Here is an 18,425-nt window from a genome sequence, read left to right on the forward strand (position 1 = left end):
AAACATGATTTGAGTGAAAAAGTGAGCGTTAAATTGAAGGCGGACGCCCGCCTGCCAAACCACCGAATGGACACCGCTCTTACGGTAAAACGGATATTGAGGATACATGTATAACTAAAGGACATCTGATTTATGTCATTTATGATTTCAGCCAAAGACTGTTCAAACAAAATATCTTGCTACATCAATGTAAATACATGCAGTTAGACAACAGTTCAATATCACACATGGTAATATATTTCACTATTATGACTAAACGTAGTGAATATTGAACAATAATATCACAGTACGCCATATTTTGGCATCTCATTAAATGTTAATTGTAATCTCAATATGACACAAACTTCAAACATGTGAATGGTCATTCCTGATATAAGAATGCCCCAACAGTTCAGCGTAACTAATGAATTGGCAAATTGTAAGTTAAACAATCTAATTCCTGTCAAGGCAGGGACTAAGCATACATGATCCAGCGCTTTTAAAAAAACACCAGGAACTCGCTTTTGTAATATCGTCCAACGATCAATCCACATAGTGTTAGTGTGGCAGAGCCTCCATGACCGGCCGTGTCCCGAGTGTCTACACCAATTAAACACCTAGTTAACTTTCCTCATAGCTCTTCAATCCTCTTCAGCTTGTTGATTACGGAGTCCACTTTGTCTGCTGCCGTCCGTGATTTCTCCGCCAACTTCCTGATGCGTAGATGCATCTTCCTTCTGAAGTCCTTCTCCGCCGATAGCAGCTCGCTGGAGAATAAATAGTGGCATTCATAAGTCTAAATGCGTTTACAATTGAAGTAATATGAGTATGAACTTGCTGGGGTTGGGAGGCTGTATGCACTTTTTTAAAATGAGCTATGGGCTTGTATTCATTATTAGTCTTAAATAGATCTAAGAACGATGTAGCTAATCGGATTACTTGTTATTAAGAACTGAACAATAGAGTTAATGAACTCAATGATGTATGACAATAAGATTCATTTAAGTTAAACATTGAATACCTTCCAAGGGAAGATAAAAAAAGAAAAAAGAATCTATTCAGCTTGTTTCAGGAAACATTATGCAGTGAAGAAGAATGAAACGCGCAACATTTAAAATATTGAATAAAAATTTGAAAGAAAATGCTGGGAGTCTTAATGAAAGAGTCAACCTCTCCTCGACGATAGATAGACGTAATATGGCACTGTAATGCTGAAGTAGTTTGCAGTTCCATATGACACTACTAGATCGTGGTCACACTTTTAATTTGTTGAATTGGTGTGCACTGAATGACAATAAATATATGATCAGTTTAATTGTGCATAACTGCAGAGATTTGTTCCAAGAACATGACCATTTAAAAGGGTATTTGAGAGTGGACATTCCGTAATGATGAACAAGGCCTACTAGTCTATTAATATCTGGACACGTTATCTAACGCTCAGGCGCATGCCTCCGCCAACGAGACTGTCGGCCAAATTCACATTCAATACTTTAGAGTTCTGACAACCAAAAATAATTTAGGCAGAGTACAACCGCCAATTTTGCATTGGTAACAAAAATCCCGTCAAATTTCCATCAGTTATTTATTGGATGTAATAAGTGAGTAATTTTGAAACTCGCGCGTGCGCACTGGCTAGTTTAAAAGTATTCCCGATACATTTCGTGCTGAACCGACTAAGAAAGTTTGCATTTAGATTTGTTTTCTAAAAGATAAGTTGGCGCTGGGTTGTGCCCGGCCTGCTGACTTAATCGATAAGAAGACCAAAAGTAAACACTAACTGTATATTTATATACAAGCAAATGAAAACAAAGATATTTTCTTGGCCAGTTTTGCAGAGAAACACGCGAGACAGGCAGGAGGTTAACAAATCAAGTCTGTTTAGAGAGAAAACTCATAAACTTAAAAAAGGCTTTAATATAAAAATGATAAAAACATATCTAAAGATGAGAATCAGCTACAGTATACAGAAAAAACGTCGTTTACCTTGCTGAACTTTGAGTCAGAAATGAATGGCATGTGCAGTGTTGTGGTCTAGAACAACATCGACATGGTTGACCTACTTGCTCCACACATACACACGATGTCGGTTGAAAATACACTGATGCTTCAGTAGTTTAAGGATTCCTATGTTCATATAAACTTCCCTTTATAGTAAGTAGGATATATTGTGTTGTTAATTTGTGTTATTGTGAAAAAAACTTTCCTTACTTTCCTTACTTTAAAAATCATTTCCGCTTGATGTTGAAATATTATAGATATACATGTATGTTGGAAAAGTGAAGAACACGACATCACTATTTAAGGTACTCATTAAAAAGGGCGAACACTATTTTTTTTAAATACTTAAAGTATGAATGCTAATCGTCTTATAATTCTGTTTTGCCATGTATACCATTTTATAAATGAAGAGGCCATTCGAAATGATTCCAAAACACGAGATGTAGTACTCATTTTAATGTATTAACTTATGTGTGGAGCAAGGAGAATTTTGGTATTATCAAAGTTTTCAAAATTGTATATTCCAAAGAACAATTTTGAATATCTTTACTAATACACAGATACCCAAAGTAATAGTTTGATGTCTTTTTTTGTTCAAACTGTGAACAAAGTTTATACTGTCAAATGAAAACAAATCACAAGCAATTGAGCCACATCTATACATAAAACATTCATCAAGAATGCCATACCTACCTTTATCAGTTTTCTGAACATCCTAGTTAATAATATACACACATGCGATTAGTATGCACACACATACACATGTTGACATATGATATATGTTAGAGATGGAAAATACACGAATCTATTAATGACAATTAATGAAATATAGTGTTAAGTGGAATTATTTGCCTCTCTCTTTCAATGACATATTTTACGGGTTTTTTTGTATAAATCTAAGGTTAACATTGTTAGTGAGGTTAAATGTTAATATATATAATGGTTATACATTCAAAAACATATAAAACTAAAAACCTTAAAAACGTGCATTTTAAATTTTAAACTCACAAAGTGAATAACTTAAGATGGTTAAATCCAGTGATACAGCGCTTACATGTTGCGTTACATATAAAGCAAACCAATTACACTTTCAATTAAATGACGTGATTCAAACATTACTTTTGGTAGTTGAACTACAAACAATATAGAGAGAGTTCATACTAACCCTAGGTCTACTTCACCGTCTCCGTCTGTGTCTAATCGGTCAACAAGTTCGTCTAACTGGGCGGCTGTTAGCAAACTGTTCTCCGCCTGCAAACAAAATACTCATTAGTATAATAGATATATTTCCATTTATTTCGTTATTTGGTAACTTTTCAAGGAAATGAGAGAATTGCCTGGGCATAATCAACAACAAAACATAACGCGAATTTGGAAACTAACAGTTAACGCATTGATATGCCTTTCTGTAAAAAATATACTAGACTAATTTATATGATATATTTGAAATACAAACTACCAAACTATGCTAATCACATAAAATTATATATTCCTAAAATGTGTTTCATCAGTGGGCGAAATGATATTTTGTATACATTCATTTTGGAGATTCAACATTCAGCCGTCACTGATTTAATCAGGTGAATCGGTAGATTTATACAGAGGCTGGACCAGTAGAAAGCATATCATTTCCACCAGTAAGGTATCTTAAGGGTTATTAGTATTAAAGCATTTATTAAGGTAAATGCAGACTTTAACTGAATAGAATGGTTTAGTAATACTGGACACATAAGTCAACAACTTGTTGATGTAACTTACAATTGACTTTGCCGAAACTCATTTATCATTAATAATTAATAAAATTTGTGTCCTTTTAATTATAAGTGATAGCAATAGTAAGAAGAAAGTGTGCATGGTCGTACACCAAAAAGCTCATGTTAGTATCTTCAGTCGTGCAAATGGTAACAAGATATTTCTTGACGTGAATGCAGCTTGAATATCAAAGCAAATCTTAATCGAAAACACATAGTGTAACCTGTTTCTGTTTTTCTTTTGTTTGGTTATCTATATCCGCCTTTATTTCCTGAAAATTACTAGCAAATTGCTAATTTCTGGTGCAAATATACGGATTATGTTCTATGAACATACAAATACATATTGTTAAAGGTACTAATTATTTGGTGTGCCAAATTTTATTGCTATTTTGGAGAAATGACAAAACTATTGATGAACTAATTCTTTAGGTGGCTGAAGTTCCGAAACTAACCAATTCATTACTTAATGACGTATGTTAGAAGCATGTGGTCTACACAACACTCAAAACGCGAGAACATTACGAAAAATGACACTGGGTAATTTATTGGTATGTTATAGAAAACAAAACTATGCTTTGAATTTCCATTTCTAGGGTGGGTCATACCTGAAATCCTCGCTTAAACTCTTCTCTGTCAACGCTGAAGTTTCCGTCCTTGTCCCACTTCTTAAGTAGGTCAATCACCCGGTATCCCTCGTCATGCATAAACTTGAACATACGCACCACCGGGTCTCGCCAATCTAACGCATCCGGGTCTTTCGCGGGGGCCGTTACGCTTTTGACTATTGCGCCGAACATAATCCGTAGCGGGATGGGACGTTTTGACTTAATCTCGTCCCATTCCTTGATGAAGTCTGTGCGTACCACGATGTCCTAAATATCGATTCAAAATGGAAACAAATTGTTCAACCAGCAATCAACATCATGTTAGAAAACGTTATTGTACAGAGTTTAATGAAACATATGGAAATAACTCGCGTCGTCTAAAGGGACGGAAATTCGTTTGATAACATGTTTAAAAGCATATACATTTGTATAAGTTGTGAGTTTAAATTTTAAGCGGACTTTTCTTACGAATTGAATGACCGCCGTAACATGTAGGTAAGTCGTTATATGTTGTGTTTTTAAGAATATATATGGTTTTGAAAGTCTACATTCACTCAAAACTATCTTAATTTTAGTCTAAAATGCTTCTTTAGCATCGGGATGTATATGAACGGATGATGGAAGCGTGAAACCTAGATAGATCAATTTGGCAACACATCTATTAGATTTCAGCATTTCTGATAATTACGACCTTTTAATGTATTTCTCTATACATGTACTCGTCCGATTGTCCAAAATGTGTCATTTCCTGGTTTTGTCAAGTTTCTCATATAAAAAGGAGTCGTGCACGAAACCACAAAATGTGAATATGTGATGAAAAATGGCCTGTGAAAACTTGTGAAATGTGAGTACATATGTGTCAAATTGCACCATTTAATGCCTAAATTGATGCTTATGTCCAGGTCCTCCTGAAATACCAGAAAAGAATGGCACAATGTTGTCAACCGCCTTAAATATACGTTTATAACATACATCATTAATCAACTATTACGTATATGACGCAATAGGGGGACACTCGCGGTACCAATATCAGACAATTGACGACAATATACGCCAAAACTCGGTCAATATCAACCGAACTCGGCCAATATGAGTTTCATCCTTTTTGATTGGCTACAAAACTCGCCTAATATAAGAATTGAGAAATGGACCATTTTCATTGGCTGTCGAAACTCGCCTAATATGAGAAATATGCTGGATATTATTTTAAAAGGAGCCATTTTGTTTTTCAATTTCAGACTGTTTTAAAGATTTTGTGCTTGGTTTAAACCTATTTGGAATAACTAGCCCATTAAATTCTTCAACCACTTTGTACGGTTTGATCTAACAGTTGTATTTAACCTGTGGGTGGTTTTACGACTATAATTTTTGTGTATACCGAAAAAAGGACGACGAAGGTTTGACGTTTATGCATACGATTTACGAAATAAAGACAAATAGACATGCTTCCTTAGACTGTACAGCGATTTATTCATAAGTATGCGCGATGTCACTAAAGGATGCATGTCAAAATCAGCAAAGTCGTGTCTAGAAAAAAAGGTTAGCTGTATTGGTCCGAGCACTTTCGGGCTCATGCAAATACAGCTAACCTCGGACAAATAACTAGGCCAATGTGAAATCACCCAATTAATAACATTATAGTGAAAATGGGGACATGAAACAAAGCTAGTTGTGGGTGTTATATTGAGCTAGGTGTGGGTGTTATATTGAGCTAGTTGTGGGTGTTATATTGAGCTAGGTGTGGGTGTTATATTGAGCTTGGTGTGGGTGTTATATTGAGCTAGGTGTGGGTGTTATATTGAGCTAGGTGTGGGTGTTATATTGAGCTAGGTGTGGGTGTTATATTGAGCTAGTTGTGGGTGTTATATTGAGCTAGGTGTGGGTGTATTTATTTGATAGAACATCTTATTTTCATTAACAAATCAGGGACATTCCGAAGCATGAGGTACGATAGATTTCTGTCACACGAATGTCCCATCTTAAAAACACGAAGATACTTAAACTTAATGATATACCTGTTATATTTTCGTGTTTGGAACCGATCTAACTTCGGTTCCTTTCAATAATAAATAAGTGTATACAGTGGGAACGATTACTTACAGACAAGTCAAGTTTCGTAAGAACACATTTCTCTGACTCTCCGATCGCTTTTAAAATTGCATAGGCAACTTCCGGTGAGAATGGATTCTGTCCGATCTGAAAACAGGGTAATCAAGAAAGGACTATAATTGAAAGAAGACAGGCGAATACATATAGCCATAAATTAAAGGGCATGAATACGAGACAGAAAAATGGTATACAAGAAATTCACTTACGATGTTTTATTTTGATATTTGCCGTAATAAAATATATTCGAAATTCGAATGGGTTGATTATTGCGTATGCGTTAGAGAGTGTAACTCACCCTGAGCATATCGAGGCCGTCATTCTCCTGGAGGCCTTTGATGAGGAGCGGAACGGCCTTCATCCCAAGGCGGTTGTTGGAGACGTCAAGCTCCCGTAACGTTCGGTTCTCGGCGAGCGCACGCCCTAGCCCTTCTGCACCATGCTTCGCGAAACCGTTCCACGACAGGTTGATCTTTTTAAGCGCTACGTTTCTCTAAATGGGAATCATAAGTCAGTTATGCATTCTAACATATATAGAGTTTGGAACATTTAGTCTTCGTTTGGGACAGATTATAAATTGTATCTTGTTGAATTCATACAGAAATAGTGACAAAATATATAATGTGTGATCTGATTATCCATGTTAATATTTCTTATAACAATATATAAGTCAGACAGGCATTTTTTATTAAGAATTGTACAATGTACATGTCTACATAAACATATATATTTTCATATATATCTTATTACTATAAGTACTCTGACGTAAATTTGTTTTGATGTAAAACAGCATTCAACATATTTAATGCTTTATTCTGTAACATTCAAGTAATAATATTGCATTTCCCAGATTAAAAGTAGGAACAATTGCAGACTGATACGAAATAAGGGGGGGGGGGAATTCATTTTCATAGGAATCCGTTTTGCAGATAAACGTCAAATATCAAAAGCATAATAAGGACCCACTTTTAATATAAAGAGTTACCTGAAGACCAATAGAGACGGCGGTGGCTCCATGGCCCCGGATGTGGTTCCAACTCAGGTCCAGCTCCTGTAGAGTGTCGTTTATTGCTAGAATAGCGGATGTTTGTAGCTCTTAGTTTGCATTATTGGTAAGCAAACATACTTTTTCACAAAGCACTCCATTTATCATTGTGAAAATCATAATAATACTTTGTTCATTCATAAAGTTTGCTTGGATCGATGCTTGATATTGTGCATATGTAAAAAGCTAGCTTCCAAGCACTTTAAAAACAGTAGGTAATGTAAACTTCTTTACATAACTGAAACTATTTGGTAAAGGACAAAACTTGAAGTGATTGAAGTGAATACAAAAGTAAATTTGTTCAGACATTCTCAAACATCTTAACTTTTAAATATTAAGAATATCCAAATACCAATACGTAGATTATACGTCTATTAAACAATATACATAATTAATGAACAATTAACAGAACTGAAACAACTTGGTAAAGGGCAAAACGTTATTGAAGTGCATACAAAAGTATTGATTGGTTTAGAATTTCTCAAACATCTTAACATGTACTAGAAGAAGCGCATACGTAATATATACTTCTATTAAACAATGCTAATTATTAATGTACAATGAGCTGATTATATCAAAATCTTTAAAATTAAATATTTCTTGGTAAATACTGCACACCCACCGATGGCCCGTCCAATGTCGATTGCACCATGTTCACTTAATCGGTTGTGGCTCACATTCAGCACTCTTAAATGGGGATTAAACTGAAAAAAATATCAAAACAGTCAAACTAACAGTTTATCGACCAATATAAACAGCCGCACTCCTTTAGTGATAATATTGATAAAGTTCAATTTGAATGTATTGGAGAAATTAACCTGCTTCGTAACCAAAGCACTATTTATGAAAACAAATCCACCTTTCCAAAGGGTGCATTATGATTAAAAGTTCATTTATGGTGTAACGAGATCTACCAATACAGCCTCATATTTGTCAACTTTTCTGTTACCTCTATCATATCTGCTACGTATTTGGAATCAGAATCCTCAAGTCCACTTCCTGCAAATAGTTTAAAAAAACTATTTTATTCTGTCTAGAGCGGTATTCATAAAATATCTTAAATCATTCAGTTAATTTCCTGATTTAATTTCTCAATCATCATATGATATAATTACTTAATAATTTCTGCTTTCTACTTGCATTGACTTTATTGAAAATACCAGGCCACAACATATGTATTTTTTCTTTATTTTGACTGTGAACCATTCAGAAATCGTCATTAGTTCCTGTAGTTCGGGAAAACAAAACATGTTTAATGTATATCGGTCCTGTGGCCCGTTTCAAAAAGACATTTGTGCCGTAAACCTTGCGTTGCTTATGGGAGTGGCATTGTCTATGCGATAAATATCTTAAGGATATTTGTTTTGAAACACAGTAACACCAAGCACGGAGTGCATAGAAAGTTACAATCTTAAGCCTTTATAACGTTCTTTTGTGAAACGCAACCCAGGTTCGATGTCGTATTTATAATATTTAAACACGTACATGCATCTTTCTGAAACATAAGTTTATATATGTAAAGATAATTGGTATGATATATAAGCTACAGATAACTGATTTTGCATTATGGCGTAATGTGATAAAAAATTGTTTCATTACGTGTTACCCACATATATTGTCTTGTAGCCAAAGTGATACTCGCATTTCAGCAGGTGTATACTGAAGGCATTCAAGCGTATTTACCCAATATATACATTGCTGCGTCCACAGTTAAACCATGTACCTGTGTTGTCAAGGGTTTGGAAGGGTTTCAGGTTCGAAAGGTCTTAACTATATGATCAAAACATAGTCCACAGTTGAATGGCCATATGTGTAACAAGTACCTGTGATGTCAAGGGTGTGAAGATGTTTGCCATCCTTCAGCAATTCTGTAAAGGCGTGCGCTCCTCGGGATCCTATAAGGTTCTCTGCTATCCTCTGTAAACACACGGGCGCACATGAGCGAATACATCTGTTTACCACACTTTAATACTGCCAGCTTTTATTTCATTCAACTGATCATCATTATGGTGAAATGACAATTTGTTCAGCAGACGTCATCACCTTGACAAAGTCTTTCGCCGTGGTTATATTATTTTGACAATTACACAAATTAAAATTGTGAAAGAAATACAAATATAGAAAGAATACTTGTTTGTTTCAGAGTACAACCAATATATATTTCAACAAGTCAGCACCATAATCTATATTTAACAACTGGCGACGTTGATAAATATGTACTTTCGGATTTCACGATACGAATTATATTGCGATCTTTACTGAAACAAGTATTTGTTTAGTAATTTGCCTAAAAGTAATATGAAATGACAGTCTATTGTAGTTTTTCAGACTAGCACGCACAATTATAAACGTAACGTGATCGTCGGGATTGTGTCCCTGTCCTTTGCGCGGGATAAAATTCAAAAAAATTGACGATAAAAAATATTTTTTCACCGTTTTAAACAGTGAAATATCGGTTATATTTCACTAATAAATCTCTAAAACCACCAGGAAGAATAGCATAAATACTATTTCTTTGTTATTTTGACAACTTGATTGAGATATGATTGGAAATGTGACGACACTTACTACTTCGGTGATGACGTCATTATCGCGAAGCATCTCGGCGACACTGACCGCGCCGTCTGCTCCAAGGTCGTTATCCTCAAAGTCGATACTTTCGACAAAACGATTATTCTAAAACAAATAAAATGAATACAAATAAAATTTATTATATTAGTGTTAAAGGACGAGTTTTTGTTTCTTAATCCGCACCCCCCCCCCCCGCCAAATCATCAATGTTATAAAATTAATGCGCTCAAAATGTACCGTCTTGGATTTATATAGATATTTTTCTTCGGGGGAGCACCCCGAGCCCCCATACATCTGCCAAAACATTTAACCAAAGCCAAATAAATATAGCTGTTAAGGGAAAGGCGCAGGTCTAAGGTTATGCCACGTCAAATCTTGGAACCGACTCTGCAAGACACATATTACTACTCTACAGGGTAAATGTGGTGTAATTTGTCAACTTTTAAAATAAAGCATCTGAATTTTTATTTACATAGTTAGGTGGTGTTTAGAACTAAGCTTACATTTTCGATTCATGTTTTAGGTATCAGGTAGAAGGCTTATGGGAAAAGTTCAACCTGCTAATTATTCATATTTTCGTATATATAAACGCATATTCAGGACAGGGTCAGTATTCACAACGCATTCTATTTTAATTCCTAACTGAAGTCACTTTCATAATTCAAGTGTCACTTTAGTCGTACGATAGCAAAACTTACTTTCTGAAAAACCTAATTGACTGTATTGAAAAAATACATGTTTTTATGTATAAAACACTGATTTCTTTTCATTTGACTTTGAAAATCTAAAGAAATCCACTTCAGTGAGATAATGACTAAAAAAATATGAATGCCGGCCCTAAACAGAGAGTGCTGCTTTTACGGTGATTTCTTGGTAAACACACTTAATATTCATATGATTCATTATTAATTTCATTGTAATTTGTTAAACCTCATAATGTATTGCTGATTAAATCTAGAAAAGTGAGGTTTTTGTGGACATGGCAAGGTGGCCAGGATTTAGATGCGTTGGTTAAAACGGCCATTTGCACAATGCACACATTATTCTCGCTGACTTTCAACATTTAAGGTTAAATGAAACCCACCACAAGCGCTATACAGACTGCTCTGGTACCAGGCGGACCTAGCGGATGGCTCTTCATCACCATGTTCTTGTCATTAATATGGCGGGCGACGTAGTTGACGGGAACCTGACCCAACATCCGGCACGCGTTCAGGTAGCTGTCTGTGTTCGTTCGTCTGTACTTTTCTTCGTCCGAGTCATCGGTTGTGGTTTTCTTTGGCTGAGTGGGTTGTGGTTCGACTGCGGTAGGTAATACATGTATACTCGACCGTGACAGGAACTACATGTATACTCGACCGTGACAGGTACTCCATGTATACTCGACCGTGACAGGTAATCGCGTATACTCGACCGTGACAGGTAATCGCGTATACTCGACCGTGACAGGTACTCCATGTATACTCGACCGTGACAGGTAATCGCGTATACTCGACCGCGACAGGTACTCCATGTATACTCGACCGTGACAGGTAATCGCGTATACTCGACTGCGGTAGGTAATACATGTATACTCGACCGTGACAGGTAATCGAGTATACTCGACCGCGACAGGTACTACATGTATACTCGACCGCGACAGGTACAACATGTATACTCGACCGTGACAGGTAATCGCGTATACTCGACCGCGACAGGTACTCCATGTATACTCGACCGTGACAGGTAATCGCGTATACTCGACCGCGACAGGTACTACATGTATACTCGACCGTGACAGGTAATCGCGTATACTCGACCGCGACAGGTACTCCATGTATACTCGACCGTGACAGGTAATCGCGTATACTCGACCGCGACAGGTACTCCATGTATACTCGACCGCGACAGTTAATCGCGTATACTCGACCGCGACAGGTACTACATTTATACTCGACCGTGACAGGTAATCGCGTATACTCGACCGCGACAGGTACTCCATGTATACTCGACCGTGACAGGTACTCCATGTATACTCGACCGTGACAGGTAATCGCGTATACTCGACCGCGACAGGTACTCCATGTATACTCGACCGTGACAGGTAATCGCGTATACTCGACCGCGACAGGTACTCCATGTATACTCGACCGTGACAGGTAATCGCGTATACTCGACCGCGACAGGTACTACATGTATACTCGACCGTGACAGGTAATCGCGTATACTCGACCGCGACAGGTACTCCATGTATACTCGACCGTGACAGGTACTCCATGTATACTCGACCGTGACAGGTAATCGCGTATACTCGACAGCGACAGGTACTACATGTATACTCGACCGTGACAGGTAATCGCGTATACTCGACCGCGACAGGTACTCCATGTATACTCGACCGTGACAGGTACTCCATGTATACTCGACCGTGACAGGTAATCGCGTATACTCGACCGCGACAGGTACTACATGTATACTCGACCGTGACAGGTACTCCATGTATACGCGACCGCGACAAGTACTCCATGTATACTCGACCGCGACAGGTACTCCATGTATACTCGACCGTGACAGGTAATCGCGTATACTCGACCGCGACAGGTACTCCATGTATACTCGACCGTGACAGGTAATCGCGTATACTCGACCGCGACAGGTACTACATGGACACTCGACCGTGACAGGTAATCGCGTATACTCGACCGCGACAGGTACTCCATGTATACTCGACCGTGACAGGTAATCGCGTATACTCGACCGTGACAGGTACTACATGTATACTCGACCGCGACAGGTACTATATGTATACTCGACCGTGACAGGTAATCGCGTATACTCGACCGCGACAGGTACTCCATGTATACTCGACCGCGACAGGTAATCGCGTATACTCGACCGCGACAGGTACTACATGTATACTCGACCGTGACAGGTAATCGCGTATACTCGACCGTGACAGGTACTACATGTATACTCGACCGCGACAGGTACTCCATGTATACTCGACCGTGACAGGTAATCGCGTATACTCGACCGCGACAGGTACTCCATGTATACTCGACCGCGACAGGTACTCCATGTATACTCGACCGTGACAGGTAATCGCGTATACTCGACCGCGACAGGTACTCCATGTATACTCGACCGTGACAGGTAATCGCCTATACTCGACCGCGACAGGTACTACATGTATACTCGACCGTGACAGGCAATACATGTATACTCGACCGCGACAGGAACTACATGTATACTTGACCGTGACAGGTACTACATGTATACTCGACCGTGACAGGTAATCGCGTATACTCGACCGCGACAGGTACTCCATGTATACTCGACCGCGACAGGTAATCGCGTATACTCGACCGCGACAGGTACTACATGTATACTCGACCGTGACAGGTAATCGCGTATACTCGACCGTGACAGGTACTACATGTATACTCGACCGCGACAGGTACTCCATGTATACTCGACCGTGACAGGTAATCGCGTATACTCGACCGCGACAGGTACTCCATGTATACTCGACCGCGACAGGTAATACATGTATACTCGACCGTGACAGGTAATCGCGTATACTCGACCGCGACAGGTACTCCATGTATACTCGACCGTGACAGGTAATCGCCTATACTCGACCGCGACAGGTACTACATGTATACTCGACCGTGACAGGTAATACATGTATACTCGACCGCGACAGGTACTACATGTATACTCGACCGCGACAGGTAATACATGTTTACTCGACCGCGACAGGAACTACATGTATACTTGACCGTGACAGGTACTACATGTATACTCGACCGTGACAGGTACTACATGTATACTCGACCGTGACAGGAACTACATGTATACTTGACCGTGACAGGTACTACATGTATATTCGACCGCGACAGGTACTACATGTATACTCGACCGCGACAGGTAATACATGTATACTCGACCGCGACAGGTAATACATGTATACTCGACCGTGACAGGAACTACATGTATACTTGACCGTGACAGGTACTACATGTATACTCGACCGCGACAGGTAATACATGTATACTCGACCGCGACAGGTAATACATGTATACTCGACCGCGACAGGTACTACATGTATACTCGACCGCGACAGGTAATACATTTATACTCGACCGCGACAGGTACTACATGTATACTCGACCGCGACAGGTAATACATGTATACTCGACCGCGACAGGTACTCCATGTAACCTCGACCGCGACAGGTACTCCATGTAACCTCGACCGCGACGGGTACTACATGTATACTCGACCGCGACAGGAACTACATGTATATTCGACCGCGACAGGTACTACATGTATACTCGACCGCGACAGGTAATACATGTATACTCGACCGTGACAGGTAATACACGAATACTCGACCGCGACAGGTACTACATGTATACTCGACCGCGACAGGTAATACATGTATACTCGACAACGAGAGGTTATCTATCATTGTAACGTCGAATAAAAAAGTATTTATCGTCTGAAAGAATTTTGAATATTTCAGAGGGCTAAGCTGAACTGCCATGCCAGCGTGAACGAATGTATTCACACACTTAGTGTTTATTCTTTCGAAAAATAAAACAACAACACAACAAACCAACTCAACATAAAACACGTTATCATTAAGTCTTTAAATATAAAGCATTTGTTTAAATCTGAAACTTTTTTAAAATCAATATACAGACTCACCATCAGCCATGATGTCGTATCCAGTGAAAGTAAACTCTTTTTGCAAGGAGAACACACTGGTTTTATCTGAACTTGAGTCCTTATCACCATTTTTACTAGAAGCGTCCTCCTGTTTAGGCGTTCCCGACCGTGAGCTTGCCCTCGACTCTCTTCCCGGCTGAACGAGGGACGCCGTGCGACTCAGGTACAGCGACGCCTTCTTGGAGCCCATCCCGAGCGCCCCCACTTCCGCTCTAGACCGTGTGTTTTCTCTGGTCACGTAAGGACCCTCACTAGCGGGCGTTACGACGTCTTCATCCATTTCCGTAATTGGCGAATGCGTAAGTCCCCCTCCTGGCCGGTATTTACTTTTCAGCGATAGCGCCATTCTTTGATAATAAGATTTACGAAGATATAGTAAATTCGGTCATAATAAAATAAATAGATCCTTGTTATGCATTTGATTTATCTTTTATAACTTTTGTAACTCTTATTTACATAGTCCGGATTTGTATCAATAAGCTTATCATCATTGAAACTGTTTCCATTTTCAGGTCTAAGGACCTCTGTACATGATTTCGTTTAAGATACAAATGAGGTTTTAATTATGTATAGGGTTGTATTGTCTGCGCGTTATAGAGGTGTAAATGAAAGATCTCGTGACTGATAGGTAATCATAGCCATGAATGGAACATCGCCCTTTCAAAAAATAATGTTACAATACTACATTGTTATGTCATATTTGACACCCATGCTGTCACAAAGAGGTACTAGTTAATACTTTATGAACTCGTGTTTCATGTGATACTAAATTAATATCAGTGATAATTAATAACAGCGCCGAACGTTGACGTGGTACATTGATCTATACTGATTTTAGTGTCTTCAGATATATATCTCCAGTGAAAAATATTAAAAACGCGCTTTTTTTCGGAAAAAAATAATCAGATAATATACATACCATATTGAAAGTAATAATAAACTCCATAATGTGCACTTGAAAAAGTGTTAGCTTATAATGAAGAGATCCATATCGTTGATCGTTGCGTGTAAATTTCCAATTAGAGCTGATTTACATGATTGTATCTGTCAACAGTTTGGAGTTAAGTAAACCTTGAATCTAATATAAAGCCTCAATAAAAAGTAATTTACTTGAAGAGTTGTTCATTTAAGTGATCGTTGAATGCTTGAGATACAAATTCTTATGTTGCACATTCTCTGTTAAAATTGACATTCAACCTCAAATAATAACACAATCTGATAGTTCGGAGTGGTTCAATTGCATAGAATAAGAGCAAAACTTTAATTTGTTATAAAAGCAAAGAGGTTCACTTCGTTGGAACTAAAATTATTATTTTTAGCTTTTAAGAAATCTGGGAATAGAATAACCAATGTTATCTGACTGTGTTTCTGTTGACATTAAATTAAACAAACCACACTATATATGAAATACTTGTACATATATAAGTTTATCGAATAGCAAATGGAAACTCAGAAATCTCTGTAAATTCATATCACAAGCATTTCTCTCTAAAATAACAAGGTTTAGATGTTTATCGTTAAATAATAAAAAAAAAAACGATTTTGAAATTTACCTGAATTTTGAAAAAAATGGTTCTCTTTGTTAAAATTCCCCAAAAAACCCCAACAGATTTTCATACAAGGTAACATAAAAAGCACTAGTTTCATCCAATATTTTTACACGGTGGCATGGTCGATTATGTAAAATATATGGCATCCATATTCACTCAAAGATACTTTAAATGAATTACCCATGCTAGTGTGCATGTTTCATTTCTTCTGATCCAGTTTCAATGGCCATTGAGTGGATCATTTCCCCCATCCATAATGAATTAAGACATCCGATAAAGATATACTTCGGATTACAAAATGTATCGATTCTACAAAGCTCTCGAAGATGCTACGACTCACGCGACAGGGTGGCTTTTAAAGTGGCACTCTTATTCAAAATCAATACACACACATGTAAAACAAACATCATTTTTGAGTGATACACCCTCAACTACTTACTAAATAATGCAATTAAGGAAAATATTAATTACTATTAACAATATTGCATCTGTGTATTTAATAGCTGAAAACTCAAAACTATTAAATGATTGGTGAATGCTAAAAGATTTACTGCGATCTACTATGGTCTCATAAGGTAGCAATACCGAGTTTTCTGCACATTTCTTTTCAATTAAACTGAATATCCTCCATAAGCATCATTGGTTTCGACATTTGGACATCCTTTTTTTCATCATATTTGGGAGTAATAGTGCATCTTTAAGACTGTTTTGAATACAAAATCATTATATAAAAATGCACTTTAAATGTATTATACAGACTTTTAAAACATGTTTGTTACATTACTTTCGAACGAATTTATCTTATGCTTATCCATGCGTAACATTTAATTGGAGTTATTCAAGCTAAACGTATTGATGCTCATTTGGTAAACTGAGATATACATGTATATAATAGAATATATACAAACGGACAGTGTAAATAAACAGTATATACACTTACCTGTTAATGAGTGTATTAAAATTCCGTTCAAAAGTGTGTTCAATATCACAAATAACGACAATTTAAAGTAAAACGAAATATTGCAATATGGACGAATATCCTTTGTATTTTTACATTATAAAACCATTTCTGGGTGCTAAGTACCTGTAAATTATATCTCAAATTGTTCTTTATCCGATCTGTAAACACTCTTATTTGGAACTGTAAGATGATTAGGAATATTATACAGCTTTTAAGTAGATATGATAACAATCAAGTTTTCGGTTACTGAAGATTTAAGCCATTAATATAATCATTGTTTCTTCAACCATTTTCTAATTCACAAAGTTGTTCCATTTTTTTCAAGAAACATTATACAAATTTATTGAACTAAATATTTGTCGATAAAGTCATTGTTGATCCACTGAAAACGAATACGGTTCAATTAATTTACTTTTGCAAAAATAGGAAATTGAACAATGTAATTTGTTTAGTTAAGAAATGAGCCAATACATGATCAGAGCTATTGATGTTAGCATTGCAATTTTAAGGGTAGAAAATGTAGTCCAAACAAGACAAATTAGTCCTATTATGGGTGAAATGTTTTGTCTATAATAATAGCAGTGGCATTTAATTGATAGACAAAAATCTTTATTCCAATACAAGTAATTGATTTGCGAAAGTTGTTTTATCGCTTTAAGAAGTATAATAGAAAGAGCGCTAAAGGCATACAGGATAATGAAACGATTTTGGAAGCATAATGTCTAATGCAATTTATACATGTATTAAAGAAAATACAGTGTATTATATTATCATGATTAAAACAAAATGTGATTATGCCAAACATAGAGAGGCTTTTCCAAGAGTATTAAAATATTTGTTCATTTTTAAAAGCAATATTTGGTTTGCGATTAAATTCCACAAAGCCAGCCGAAGTATTAACATTTCCATAAATCTCACCTATCTGCGCATTGATTTCCTTAATGAACTGGTGATTTTTGCATTTCTGCACCAAGTGTGTCTGTTTGCAATCGCTAAAAACAATGAATGCATTTACAAAATGGATTTATTTCATTTGATCACCTCGATTTACAGTATCACAGATTGTATGTGTTCGTATATAGCAACACCAGGGACTACGACGCCTTAATTGGTCAACAATCAGGATATTGGCGGCCGGTT

At 37.2% G+C, this 18,425-nt stretch overlaps 1 protein-coding gene across 6 annotated transcripts; it reads right to left on the bottom strand.

The window, feature by feature from the left end:
- Window positions 1-124: 124 nt before the first annotated feature.
- Window positions 125-17,428, bottom strand: LOC128226877 (leucine-rich repeat-containing protein 74B-like). 6 transcript variants are annotated; one of them, XM_052936977.1, is made up of 15 exons: window positions 17,409-17,428; window positions 14,754-15,121; window positions 11,146-11,363; window positions 10,059-10,166; window positions 9,314-9,407; window positions 8,440-8,489; window positions 8,113-8,194; window positions 7,431-7,516; window positions 6,744-6,938; window positions 6,440-6,535; window positions 4,340-4,606; window positions 3,956-4,003; window positions 3,146-3,231; window positions 2,674-2,695; window positions 125-746 (listed from the first exon to the last, which is right to left on the bottom strand). In XM_052936977.1, exons 2-15 carry the CDS (start codon window positions 15,118-15,120, stop codon window positions 621-623), a joined length of 1,845 nt encoding a protein of 614 aa, XP_052792937.1. In that variant the 5' UTR covers window position 15,121; window positions 17,409-17,428; the 3' UTR covers window positions 125-620. The 6 variants fall into 6 exon arrangements, with proteins under 6 accessions (XP_052792937.1, XP_052792936.1, XP_052792935.1 ...); XM_052936976.1 differs by lacking the exon at window positions 17,409-17,428 and adding an exon at window positions 17,265-17,405; XM_052936975.1 differs by lacking the exon at window positions 17,409-17,428 and adding an exon at window positions 15,694-15,845.
- Window positions 17,429-18,425: the final 997 nt, after the last annotated feature.

This window comes from Mya arenaria, chromosome 3, assembly GCF_026914265.1.
Source record: "Mya arenaria isolate MELC-2E11 chromosome 3, ASM2691426v1".
In the NCBI taxonomy this organism is placed as follows: Eukaryota; Metazoa; Mollusca; class Bivalvia; order Myida; family Myidae; genus Mya; species Mya arenaria.